Genomic DNA, 13479 nt, shown 5'->3' with positions numbered 1-13479 from the left:
GGTTTGGATAATAAATATTTATGAAGATTTGCACATACCTTACATGATGCTAATAAGGTGCATTTGCAACTTCCACACTTTATTTACCTTGTTACTTAAGATGTTTGGTTCTTCTAGACTTTATTTCCATTGTTTAAGATGGATTAAGGCACTTACTTTCTTTATAACAGAAGTTCTGATAGTTTCACGCCAATTTTATTTATTTTATCACAGTACATAAGGTTTATGTTGTCATTTAATGTGTCATTGCAGCTGTTTGCTGTTCATTTGTTTCATTGCATGTTTATTTGATGGGTGGTTCATGAATTTCAAAGTGTTTACTGTTATCCACGAACTTTACTGTATGTGTGATGACAGTGACATGCGGTGACTGAGAAGGTAGAAGAGATGCAATTCGCTTTTTTCTTTTAGTGTATGTGTGTGTGTGTGTGTGTGTGTGTGTGTGTGTGTGTGTGTTTTTATGACTACATATTGTCTATTTCTGTGTTTTGTTGTTTCTTTTATCTAGTATCTTTGTATCATAGCTATTCTCCATTGCTGTTTGCTTTAGTATGTTTAGTTCTTCTTCGTAGTTTTCATTCATGTGTTCTGTTCAGTCTGTGTAGTACGTATCTGAAACTGGCTTGCTGGTGTGTTACGGAGTGATTGGACAGGTTGTGGATAATTGTGCTGGTCGTGATAGGTTTCCTGTAAATTGGGGGGGGGGGGGGGGGGGGGAGAGAGAGAGAGAGAGGAAACGAAAATAAAACTTACATTGCAAAGGAAATGCACCATATAAAATAACACAGTGCACGTACAAGCGTCTGCCAACAGCAAAATGTGTGAAAGGCTTTAGGAAGACTATGCAATGCGTCATAACAGCAAATAGCCTCCGATGAGCGTGACGTCACAACTCTTTACATTAGATTCATTTAAGCAGTTACGAGCGGGCTCGTGCACACGCGCAGTTGAGTTGCGTATGAGTAATACCTTCTCCCTCTTCTGGCTTCAGAAATGTGGCTGATTGCTGTGTAAGCAGCAACCAGTCACATGGGCTACCCGGAAAAATTTTACTAGCACGCCCAAGCTGCCAGATTAACGCGTACGCAGCAGCCCGGATCTAGTGTTGGACGGAGGTGGGTCTTCAAACCGGGGTATCAGAACCGAGCGGCAGTTTCAGGGGGAGGGGACAAATCTATATTCCAGAGGGAAAAAAACCTCGTTTCACAAAGCACCTAGCATCCAGTGCATGTCAGTCTATCGATTATTCATATGATTTTGAAACACACCCCTGCTGATTTTTGGACATTTTTGAACACATTTTAAGTTGATTTCTGAATGAATTATAAGTTGATTTTTGAATGTGTGCATAGTGTACATGATGTCTCTGCCAAGGGAATCCTCGTCGCATCTAGAAATTATCTTTCCTGCAGACAGAACGGGACGGGGCTATACGAGCTGAGCAGAGTAAAGCCGAACCGGTGAATGGCAACTGCTGCTTGTTTATGTGGTTGATTCGGTTTGCAAATGTTCAGCGCTGTTATAATTACTAGCGAAATCCATAACTTCAGACTACCAGAGTGGAAATAAACGGCTAACAGGAATAACAGTTAAGAAAGATTATGTATTATCTTCTCGGTGTGAAAGTGAAATCCTAACGGAAAATTTTTGGCCAGATCGCTACACTAGACAGGGCCAGTTGTAGTCCCCGGCTAGCAGCTGCTTAAGTTCGATTCTGGGAGTAGCGCGGAAAACGCATTGTACGAACACGTAATAATGCCTAACCGGAGAATAATCGCTGGATAACTAAACCGGTGATTGTGACAGGGTTACTAAATTTAAGCGGAGAAAGAGTTTTGACAGTGGTAGGAATAGTTACAGAATTAGTGATGGCAAGATTGATTGTTAGAACAAGGAAGGAGAAGAAACGGGGACATCACACAAATTATGGAAGAATATGACAATTCCAAATATATACAAAAATTTCGTTCTACTACATTCTGGTCTCATGCATGAGAATCTGGAGTGTATGAATGAAATGTGAAACTATTTCCAAACAAAGCTTTTTGATTGTAGCAGGCCAAATAAGTATTTCGTATTGATACTTCGTGAATAATATTGTCGTACTATAAAAATGATCATTATTGCCAAAACAGTCTCGCTTATTTAGTGTGTGGTACAATTGCTGCAATATTGGAAAGGCCTATTTTGTTTTATCCAGCACACAGTGACAAAATAAATGTAAACAGATCGAGAAACCACACTGGTCTTGGTTCAAATGGCTCTGAGCACTATGGAACTTAACTTCTGCGGTCATCAGTCCCCTAGAACTTAGAACTACTTAAACCTAACTAACCTAAGGACATTACACAAATCCATGCCCGAGGCAGGATTTGAACCTGTGACCGTAGCGGTCGTGTGGTTTCAGACTGTAGCGCCTAGAACCACTCGGCCACTCCGGCCGGCACACCAGTCTTGGATGTTATTTGTATTAACAGCTTTTTCAGTATTAAACAATGACATTTTGATTTTTCATGTAGCTAAAAGTTTGACGAACTTTGATGAGGTAATAATCCTTTCGCAGAAAGCAAAGCACGCCACGTAAAGCTGCAGCAAGATTAGAGAGAAAAATTGCTAGGACCTAAGGATTGAAGAAATTGTGTACTGTCTTGCCTGTCTCTTGTCTGTACTGGTTTTCGGTATCCTATATTTAATTTTGTTACACAGAAGAGCAAGTTATTAACTAATAGGCAATAAAGAGTCCAGATTTTGTGAAGAGTTCTTGTTCTCCCGGTTACAGATAATCCCATCAAGTCATAATTGCGATTTTTTATTTTTATTTTTTATTTTATTTTTTTTATTTTTATTTTTTTTATTTTTTATAAGGGCAGGATGTCAAACCGGCCAACTGGGAGCAGGAGAAGCACTACAGGACATTTTAATTTCCACTGTTCTGAGATAGTTTGATGGCATCCATTACAAAATATACACATTTGAGTTCCACAGAGCGAAATACAGTGAAGCGAAATACCGTGACAAACGGTATAAGAACGTTGTTGAAGAGGTGTGACACTGCATTTCGGCGCACTAAAGACAAAATAACATGTCTTACATTTGCTCGAGGATATACGTTTTATGCATCAGACTCTTCAGAAACATGTGCGTTACAAAATGAACTTATTTTTGAAAAGCCGTTTTTAAATTTTTGACGTTCTGGTGAGCAGAGCAGTGGCATTAATCACCTTGTTAAACAATAAAGATATTTTTGTCGGTTTGCTAAAGAAATCTGGCTTTTATTAAGCTTTCCTGCTGAAGCAGTAAATTTATTTGAAACAAAGTGTTTAATTCCACACTATTGGCTAGTTTCAACTGTTCGCTGCATTTCAAGTGCACGTTTTCATCTTCTAGCACATATGGCAATATGCCATAATAAAGAACAAAACATGAGATAATAAAGTACGGTACTGGTACTCCAAGAAAATTTACGTCCTGAAAACCATATCGAAAAGCTTAATATCAGCTCGAGGCATATGTCATTGGGAATCTGAACATACAAATGTGCGCTTTAAGGCGAACTATGCAGTTTAGTACGGTTCCGAAATTCCGATGCTCTTGGAGTATCCTCAGATGTCTTGTTTCTTATGACATAATGTAAGTAAGATGTTTTAATGTTTCACACTTACGGACATACGGGCTTCCTACGTCACCGTAGCTGCGCAAGCGCGGTCACGCCTCTTATCTGGCGCGCTCTGGCAACTGCTGAAATGAATCTAACAGCTCACGGGAAAATATTACGAATTGTGGTTCAAAAAGTGTTATTTTCAAAGTAAATTTCCTTTTACGCAAGATGAACTATGTGTGAGAATGTACGATGAATTTCTTAAATCACAGAGCGTTTGCTCTCATTTAAAAATCAACTCTTTGATGACAAGCCATTTAGAAAAATTTCGAGCCCAGAAGATCAGAGATTTATGTCGGTATTAAAAATTTTACTGGCGTGTTTGTGTGACGTATCTTAAAGTGTAACAGATCAACATTATATGTGAAAGCTTCTTCTATTGTAACTTATTAATCTTCGAGACAAATATTATATGCGAAAGATTTTCTTTTCTTGTAGCAACACTATATGTAGTTACTTAAACCATTAACTTTTCCTGTTGGTGGAACTCGGATTTATACTTTCGTGATACGAAAATATGCACCGTACATGTTGCTGCATATCAAAGATATTTCCAAAACGTGTTTTTTCCCTCTGAGTTTCGTTTTCTAAAGTGTCGAGAAATTCTACGCCGCTGTATAAAACTACATCCATTCAAAGGTTTGATAAGTTTTACAGTTTCGACGGAAAATACACTGTCGCTTAACACGGGAAAAGTGTATTTTCATCCGGGAGAAAATGTATTGTTAACCGGGAGATCCGGGAAAAATCTGGGAATTATTTTTCCTTGTCCGCGTATACACCTTGATATATCAGTTAAGTGACATTGAGCAATTAACTACACGTATAAACGAATGCAAATTTGATGCCTAGCTATTGCTCCTTCATACACTATGTGATCAAAAGTATCCAGAACCCCCAAAAACATATGTTTTTCATATTAGGTGCATTTTGCTGCCACCTACTGCCAGGTACTCCATACCAATGACCTCAGTAGTCATTAGACATCGTGAGAGAGCAGAATGGGGTGCTCCGCGGAACTCACGAACTTTGAACGTGGTCAGGTGACTGGGTGTCGCTTGTGTCATATGTCTGTACAAGAGATTTCCACACTCCTAAACATCCCTAGGTGCTCTGTTTCCGATGTGGTAGTGAAGTGGAAACATGAAGGGCCACATACAGCACAGAAGTGTACAGGTCAACCTCGTGTGTTGACTGACAAAGACTGCCAACAGATGAAGAGGGTCATAATGTATAATATGCAGACATCTATCTAGACCATCACACAGGAATTCCAAACTGCATCAGGAGCCACTGCAAGTACTATGTCCGTTAGACAAGAGGTGAGTAAACTTGGATTTCATGGTCGAGTGGCTGTTTATAAGCCACACATCATGCCGGTAAGTGCCAAATGAAGCTTCGCTTGGTGTAAGTAGCAGAAACATTGGACAATTGAACAGTGGAAAAATGTTGTGTGGAGTGATGAATCATGGTACACAATGTGGCAATCTGATGGCAGGGTGTGAGTATGGCGAATGCCTGGTGAACATCATCTGCCAGCGTGTGTAGTGCCAACAGTAAAATTTGGAGGCGGTGGCATTATGGTGTGGTCATGTTTTTCATTGAGGGGGCTTACACTCCTTGTTGTTTTGCATGGCACTATCACAGCACACGCCTACATTGATGTTTTAAGCACCTTCTTGCTTCCCACTGTTGAAGAGCAATTCGGGGATGGCAGTTGCATCTTTCAACATGATCGAGCACCTGTTCATGATGTACAGCCTGTGGCAGAATGGTCACATGACAATAACATCCCTGTAATGGACTGGCCTGCACAGAGTCCTGACCTGAATCTAATAGGGCACCTTTGGGATGTTTTGGAACGCCGTCTTCGTGCCAGGCCTCACCGACCGACATCGATACCTCTCCTCAGTGCAGCACTCCGTGAAGAATGGGCTGCCATTTCCCAAGGAACCTTCCAGCACTTGATTGAATGTATGCCTGCGAGAATGGAAGCTGTCATCAAGGCTAAGGGTGGGCCAGCACTATATTGCATTCCAGCATTACTGATGGAGGACGCCACGAACTTGTAAGTCATTTTCTGCCAGGTGTCTGGATACTTTTGATCACATAGTGTATGTACATAAATAACTTTGGGTCAAAATTCAAGTCTAACTGTATTATAATAATTTTCATACTGGAAAATAAAAATGTCTGACTGATTATAGCACATAAAGTGCTGAAACATGTTTGCAAAGAGTAAAACAAACCAACAGTGTCTTGCATAAGGTAGAATATCTCACAAGTTTTTATCAGCAAACAAGGAAAGACAGAAGAATATCAACACCAAAAAAATTATTATATTTATTGCATTTTTCATCACTACAATAAAAGATAATAATTATTTTATATAGCCTCACTGCGTGACCAAAAGTAATGAAATAGTTTACAAACTGCTGTGTGAAATCGTAAAGGAAGCTCGAGTGACTTGAAAGCTGTAATCATCATGCAGAGTTATTCTTAATAGAAACTCTTGCTTAGCCATAGATAGTTGAAGTGTGTCAGAACAGTGTGAAAAAGTTACCATGCTGAAAGAATTTAAATAAGACAAATAGCACAGGTTTCTGTCTATAATGGAAGAAAAACAGAAGTCATTTATTTTTCATGTGTGTGAGGTCTTCCAGTGCCAGCCAGTGAATGTATCTTATTTACGGATGGAAGTTTGAACAGCAATTTATCAAGGATTGTTCAGATACTGCTGAGAGGATGTATGTGTTTTTTGGGTGAAACTCAAGGATTTATTTTTTTTGCAAGAGTTGAGGTACTCATGTGTGAGAAGACTAAGGGTTGCGGTGTAGATTGATGTTATATGGGTAAATATACACTGCTTGGCAATTGCTAAGTAACAAATGTCAATTACTATGCAACAACCAACAGTTGCTAGAATACACCCTACGAATGATGATAAAGGGAAATGTAGAGGTTGGATTGTGTTAACTACAGCAAAGCCTATGCACAAATGCTCTGTATGGAATAGGCAGTTCATGTAGTACAATACATGATGAAGGTTGTTGCGAACAGATTAGTGCAACATTTTGTGTGATATGACAACATGTCTGTGAGACATCATTTGAGTGCTTACAATCGTGTATGAGCAGTTGGAGGGCTTGAAACTGGTCATAATGTCACCACTGTAGCCACAGTAATGGTTCTGTCCAAAATTGTCATCTCATGGTTAAAAAGTACTGCTGAAGGTGGAAATGCTATGCAGAGGCCTGCCAATGGTTGTAGATGGACCATCACACCTCGAAAGGATCAATACATAGCTCAAGCGACGAAAAGGAACAAATATTTCACTGGCCCTGAGTGATTTTCTTCAACAAATCCCACTTCACAGCCTCAAATGTTTCAAGCCACCAGTTAGTGTGGAGAGAGAGAGAGGGAAATATGTTACATGCCACAAAATATTCATGAATGTCATCAGTATGATGGCCGTGGTGTTATGGTGTGGGCAGGCATTATTCACAATGGCTGAACACCACCTCGTATCTTTGTGTGGACCTGTTACAACATGGCGGTGTTGCACGGAGATTATTCTGAATCATGTCTGTCTTTTTAGGGGTGTAGTATGTCCTGAGTTTCCATTTATGGGTGACAGTGCCCACCCATGCAGTACTGCTGAGGTGTCAGACACACTGGAAAATGAAGATATTGAATGTATGGAGTGGCCTGGGTACTCCACAGATCTAAACCCTATAGAGCATATCTGGGATGCTCTTAGCAGACTTGTTTCTCAGTGAACACCTCCTTCCCAAACCAAGCAAGAACTGGAAACTGCCTTGAGAGAGGGCGGGACAGTGTGCCCCAGGAACTCCCCGATAGTTTGGTAACCAGCATGAATAACAGGTGCAAAATGTGCTTTAGTGCCTGAGGAAGGCGTATTCCTTATTGAGCGTCCGATATCGACCTTTATGTTGAGAGTCTGATCCGAGTCAAACATAAATGTTATTTATGTCTGTTATCCTGCTTTATCACGTGGTTAAATCTGTACCATTTTTTATTATAAATCTACCACTCCATGTCTGTTATGTATGTACTGTGTTTCATTCTGTCCATCATTGCCTGCAATTCTTTCTGTCCCACAGTGTCTCTGTTCTTTAGCAATTGTCAAGCAGTATAATTAATTGATATCTGAGTATTCACTGCATAATTGATTCTACAGTCATTTCTAACTCGTTTATTGACTTGCTAAGCACAGTATTATAAGATTTCTGCCACAGTTATAGTAAAAGCTCTTGGATTTTGACAAATGTGTAAAACAAAAAAGATACATTGTTAGAGAACTAATGGCTCTTGTTTCACATAGGGAAAAGATGTTTGCAAAGGAGATGGACAAGTAACGCAGCCACCTACTGAAACTACTGATTCAGAAAGCAGTGACTCATCTTTGTCACAAGAAGACTGTCAGAATGTATCCAGTAATTGGTGGGAAATATATTTATCCAACACTGAAATTTGGTTTCATAATATTCCAGAAATTCTTAGCAACTGTAAAAATGGTATGTTTTTTTGTAATTAATGAGAAAGCAAAAAAATGAAAGAATCAGATATAAATACCTGACAGTGAAATTCTAATAAGATAAATGTAAAAAACAAAGAAAAGTGCCATACAACAATTTCAATATGTAAATACCGAATCTCAGACTTAAACAGAGGTGTTTGATACTATTCTCTTAAATGATATAAAAAAAAAGTAGAAGAGAAGATGAATCATACAGAGGTCAATAGTTGGGAACTGTGTTGTTCAATTGCAGGGAAACTACCAATATTATTCAGGAAGAGGGAACCAGCTGGTTGTTTGACTGTACCTATGTACAATAAGAGCAGAGTGTTACCATTAAAAGCGATATAAAATTTGGGGCTGGAATTAATATTAAAAATTAGTGATGAGAAGAATAAGAAGAAAGAAGCAGACCAGCTAAGTGGAAGAAATGAAGAAGAATAGAAACTATAAGGGGGGGAGAAAAACTGTTGTATGACTGAGTTAATAGTTCAACTTACACATCTTTCAGCATTACTCGTACTTTTTTTCTGTATCCAATCAGTTTTTCAGCTTTTGTTAGGTCTGCTTTATTGTTTAATTCTTTTACTTCTTTGTCCTACTGTTGTGAATAATAATTGTTTAATTTCATTAGCTTTTATTTCCATTTCACTATGTTTTCAAGCTGTTATATTTAGATCTTACTCCATTAGTCTTCCATTTCATCATATTATCACATAGGTTTAATTCAGTTCCCCAATACAACTGTTTCTTTTTTGAAAGTGAAACTTTCACATCTGCATTTAAATATTTCTGCATTACATCATCAATACTTAGTATGATCTTGAACATTGTGGCTCTTCAACTCTGCAGGATTTCCATCTAGGTGTGCAAAACTACGTGCTGTCAGCAGTCAATGAACTTTTTCATCCAGATTTTCCTTCTAAACAGGACATTGTTTTGGTTTCTAGAACAAGATTAAATATTGTAATGATTGGTTGAGGGGAAACGAGTTCACAAGTACTGACACTACCTCTAAAGTGATTAAATGTCTCATCCATGCTTTAATGCTAATGGATAGACTGATGTAATTTCTTTTAGAAGCCGGCCGGAGTGGCCGAGCGGTTAAAGGCGCTACAGTCTGGAACCGCACGACCGCTACGGTCGCAGGTTCGAATCCTGCCTCGGGCATGGATGTGTGTGATGTCCTTAGGTTAGTTAGGTTTAAGTAGTTCTAAGTTCTAGGGGACTTATGACCACAGCAGTTGAGTCCCATAGTGCTCAGAGCCACTTCTTCTTTTAGATATATCATCTAAAATACTGTACATTTTCATATGTACAGGTCAACTGATATCCTCAGTAAACACACTCACCAATTTCTGCTTTGTCTTGATAATCCATTCATATTAACATCCAACTGCTGTGCCTTTCCTAGTATTATCTGGCATGTTGCACTGTTTGTGCTGCTACTGATTTGTCTATCACTATTGATGGCACATCACTCACATCAGTAACCTGCAAATTTCTCTATACATATGCAACATGTTGTTAACTGAACAATTATTTCTTAAAGCCCACAGTTTTACATGTACTACTGCATTTATTTTTACCCCAGCCAGTTTTTACACTGACCAATAAGTATCCTATTTAGGGCAGAAAGGCAAAGAGATTGGACAAATGATTGAATAAACAAGGAAAACCGTCTGTCACCAAAGGGAATTTGAGCAGGTGTAATCATAGGGCCATTCTTCTCTGGTATGATTCACATTAAATGACTACACCTTAGAGGTACAGTGTGTAGGAAAACTACTCTACCAAAACCTGTGCCATGACAATGCACAACTGCTCAGATGAATGAAACACTGGCCTCGGAAGCATAGGTGTTCTTCAAGGAGAAGTTGAAGGATTGTAAGACCTGTAGTGAGTGACATCAGACTGTTCCTCACAGTAATAATGTTGAAGATATATATATTTTTTATTATTTAATGAAATGTTACAGTAGGAATTCACGTCTCCAAGTAAAGAGACTGGTTTGTTCGTAATCACATATTTTATTTACACTAACTAAGCCAGTCTCTGAAACAGAGATGTATGTTTTCAGTGATTGCAGTGGTATTTTTTAGTTCCTAATGTAATATGTAATTGTGTTTGATTTAGCTTAGTGTAGTCATTTTCATGTTCCATGGATCATAATTGCACACACTCACTATGATGTGGAATAAGTCAATTTTGCAATATCTCTCTCTCTCTCTCTCTCTCTCTCTCTCTCTCTCTCTCTCTCTCTCTCTCTCTCTCTCTCTCTCTCTCCCTCCCCCTCCCTCTCTCCCTCTCCCTCTCTAACACTGGTTAAATGGTCAAAGATTATTTTACCTCCTAATGTTATATTTATGAATGTCATCATGGCTTTTGCTTTGTGATTGATTCTCGGCACCAAATTTCATAAGAGAGTTAATGCGTTGTGAGGTTGTGTTCAATACGCTCAATTGGAGTGGACACCACGTATTACAATTCCAGGTTTTAGATATGCGAGAAAATCAGTAACATGTGACATCCAGTTAAAGTTCTTATCAGTAGAAAGTTTTAAGAGTTTATTGATTTACCTTCATGGATTCATTACTGATGCCATGCTCGGATTTTGTGTAGTGCAGGACTGCATGTATTAAGTTCTATATACATTCAGTGACAGTCTTATTTGCAGAGAACCAGTTATTAATTTTCAAGAACTTTTTCAAATATTGTATTTTGTCCATTAGGCTTGATTTGGAAAATGTAGCATTTATTTTTGGCAAAATTCACATATATTTTTGCCAGAATTTGCATATATTTTTTGCAAAATTTGCCTCTATTTTTGTCAAAATTTTTGTTATTGATCAGATGCACATATTTAACACGTTATCACATTGCATTAGTGAAGACAGACAAAATCTTGGTTCTTTGAAACTGACTGTTAAAAAAAAAGAGTGATAATTGGGAACTTTGTGACTGGAATGTTTGCTTTTGCAAAAACTTCAGCACATTTTTCTTCTGAAATGGCCTTTGTTTTCTTCATTTGGATGTATTTAAGCTTTCAAAAATGATTGTTCTGTCGAAAATCAGCACCATTTTCCTGCTGGTGAATTGAATGTGTTGCCGATTTAAGGTGTTTCTGTACGTTATATGCCTTTGTCCAATTTGATGATAACAAAATCTTCAGACTATTTATTTCGGTATTTTGTGAGCATTCGTAACTGCACTACCCATGCTTGGTCGACAATGCTATGGGTAGAACTGATGAGCCAGTTAGTGTAGAAGCAGGACCAAACATATGGTAACTCTTTCTTAACATTAGGAGAAGAATATTGGCACATTCAAAAAACATTAACAGTGCGGTCCCTACAGGCTGTTGTGGCAGATGGCCTTGAAGGTAAACAAACGAGAATTTTGACAACTAGAGGGAAGAGGAGCACTGTAGGGGAAAAGCACTTCGCCTCCCTTTCACAGTGCACCAGTCTTTACAGCAGAACTGACATGTTGTCGGAGAGATCACTGATCTCTTCTGACTTTATAAGATCGTAATCGAAATCTGTGATGGACGAGGATTAGTCGCTTCACTTATTTCAAAATAAGAAAATAAAACGACGAGCAATGCACAAATCAAAGTATTTGGGGATGGCTACCATGCAGTTGATTGTTGAGGTTAGCAGAGTATTGTTAATGTAGTAGTTCAGGCCCGACCTGTAGTGGTATTTGTTGCAACCACAGTTGTAAACATTCATTAACTAATTTGTCACAATAAAAGTGTCTGCATTGTACCATATTTTGAGCTTTAGCTAACAAACAAACAACACGCATTATATTTCCAAATTGGACTTCACAGATGATGTGTAATACCAGTAACTGAAAATTGGTTACATATTTGATATTTATACACAGAAAATAAAGCTATTTCAAACTACCTCTGACAAAATAGTACATCCGGATACAATTTGCTATGAAATAGCGTCTGTTAAGTAATTTCACATTTTGAGGCAGGATTCACATCTGCTTTGCATTTATCGCAGAATGTGAATTTTTCTGGTCCCTAGTTATAATACTATCATTGTCATCAAAGGGAATTATTTCCATTTCTAGGTTATGTCATGGCAGATTGTGTATGTGTATCAAGAACAAAAGTGGACCCAATGTCAGTCAGTGTGGTACACCTAGTCTTTGTTCCCTCGTCTGAAGATGTTCCATTGAGTACACTCTCTAGGTTTCTTTGTATAAAACTCTGTATCTTTTTAGTTAGATAGGATGAAAACCAGTTTTCAATCAAGACCTCTGATACAATAATATTTTAGCTTCACTAAGAGAATACTGTGAACTGCACAATCAAATGAACTCTCAGAAAATACCAGTTTGTAGTACTTTGTTGTTTAAATTTTGCATAATCTGATTCATGAATCGAAAAATGACATTTTTGTTGATAGACCTGTTTGAAATTCAAATTGAGATTGACTAAGTATTTTACTTAGGGGTAGATGTGTTACAGTTCTTGTCCACTTAGAGGAAGGAGGGGTGGGGTGGGGGTAAACAGTGAGACTGCGTCTTAATATCTGTCTTATTACCAATTTTGTAAGGGAGAATATATATATAACTGAATACAAATGTGGCTCCAAAAGAAATGCACAACTTCCTTTTTTTAAAAATATCCAATTTATTTTCCATGCCTTTGATATTTTTACAGTAAGTGGACGCGTTCTTGAGAGACAAAATATCACTCTTGCACATAACCTCCATTCCTTTCAACTACCTTATGCTACTGTGGAACTAAGACCTGTATACCTGCATGGTAGAAGTCAGACCCAGCACTGGTTGGGAGCAAGTGAGTCATTGTCTTCAAACCTCCCATGTCAATTCTTGATAGGAAATCTCCAGAATTCTTGTGCTGTTCCAAAAATTCACTGCACACTGTCTTCTGTGTTTCTTTTGGAACCCACCAAATGCAAACTTTTTCAACTTCAGCTGCCTCAGTATTCTGCACACAATCACTTCTAGGCCCACGGTTGTATATTTGTCAGATTTTGGGTATTTGTACATTTTCAAGGTGCTGTGCAGTGCTTGGTTTGCCACAATACAGGAGGTTCCGAGTATGACTGTATTCACTTTCACCAGATAATCTGCTTGCCCATTGATTAACTGTACTGTGATCAGCAGCGTCACCCCAGTGCAACTTTTTCAGTATCTTGTTAACAACACAGGAACTGTATAACAGCATGTTGCTTCAGACGAGCATCGAGCCATTTTGACAGAGTGCTATCGCATTGCGACGTGTGGAAAAAAG

The 13479-nt window shown here is 38.4% G+C and overlaps 1 protein-coding gene across 2 annotated transcripts in view; it reads left to right on the top strand.

The window, feature by feature from the left end:
* The window catches only part of LOC124605276, a 102987-nt gene that overhangs the window by 42013 nt on the left and 47495 nt on the right, over positions 1-13479 (top strand). For both annotated transcript variants that reach the window (XM_047136847.1, XM_047136846.1), the window contains exon 5: positions 8004-8196. In XM_047136847.1, coding sequence (XP_046992803.1) covers positions 8004-8196 — 193 coding nt within the window. The remainder of the gene's footprint in view (positions 1-8003; positions 8197-13479) is intronic.

This window comes from Schistocerca americana, chromosome 3 (genome assembly GCF_021461395.2).
Source record: "Schistocerca americana isolate TAMUIC-IGC-003095 chromosome 3, iqSchAmer2.1, whole genome shotgun sequence".
Classification (NCBI taxonomy): domain Eukaryota; kingdom Metazoa; phylum Arthropoda; class Insecta; order Orthoptera; family Acrididae; genus Schistocerca; species Schistocerca americana.
The sequence above is the reverse complement of the archived record's forward strand: the minus strand, read 5'-3'. Positions and strand labels throughout refer to the sequence as shown.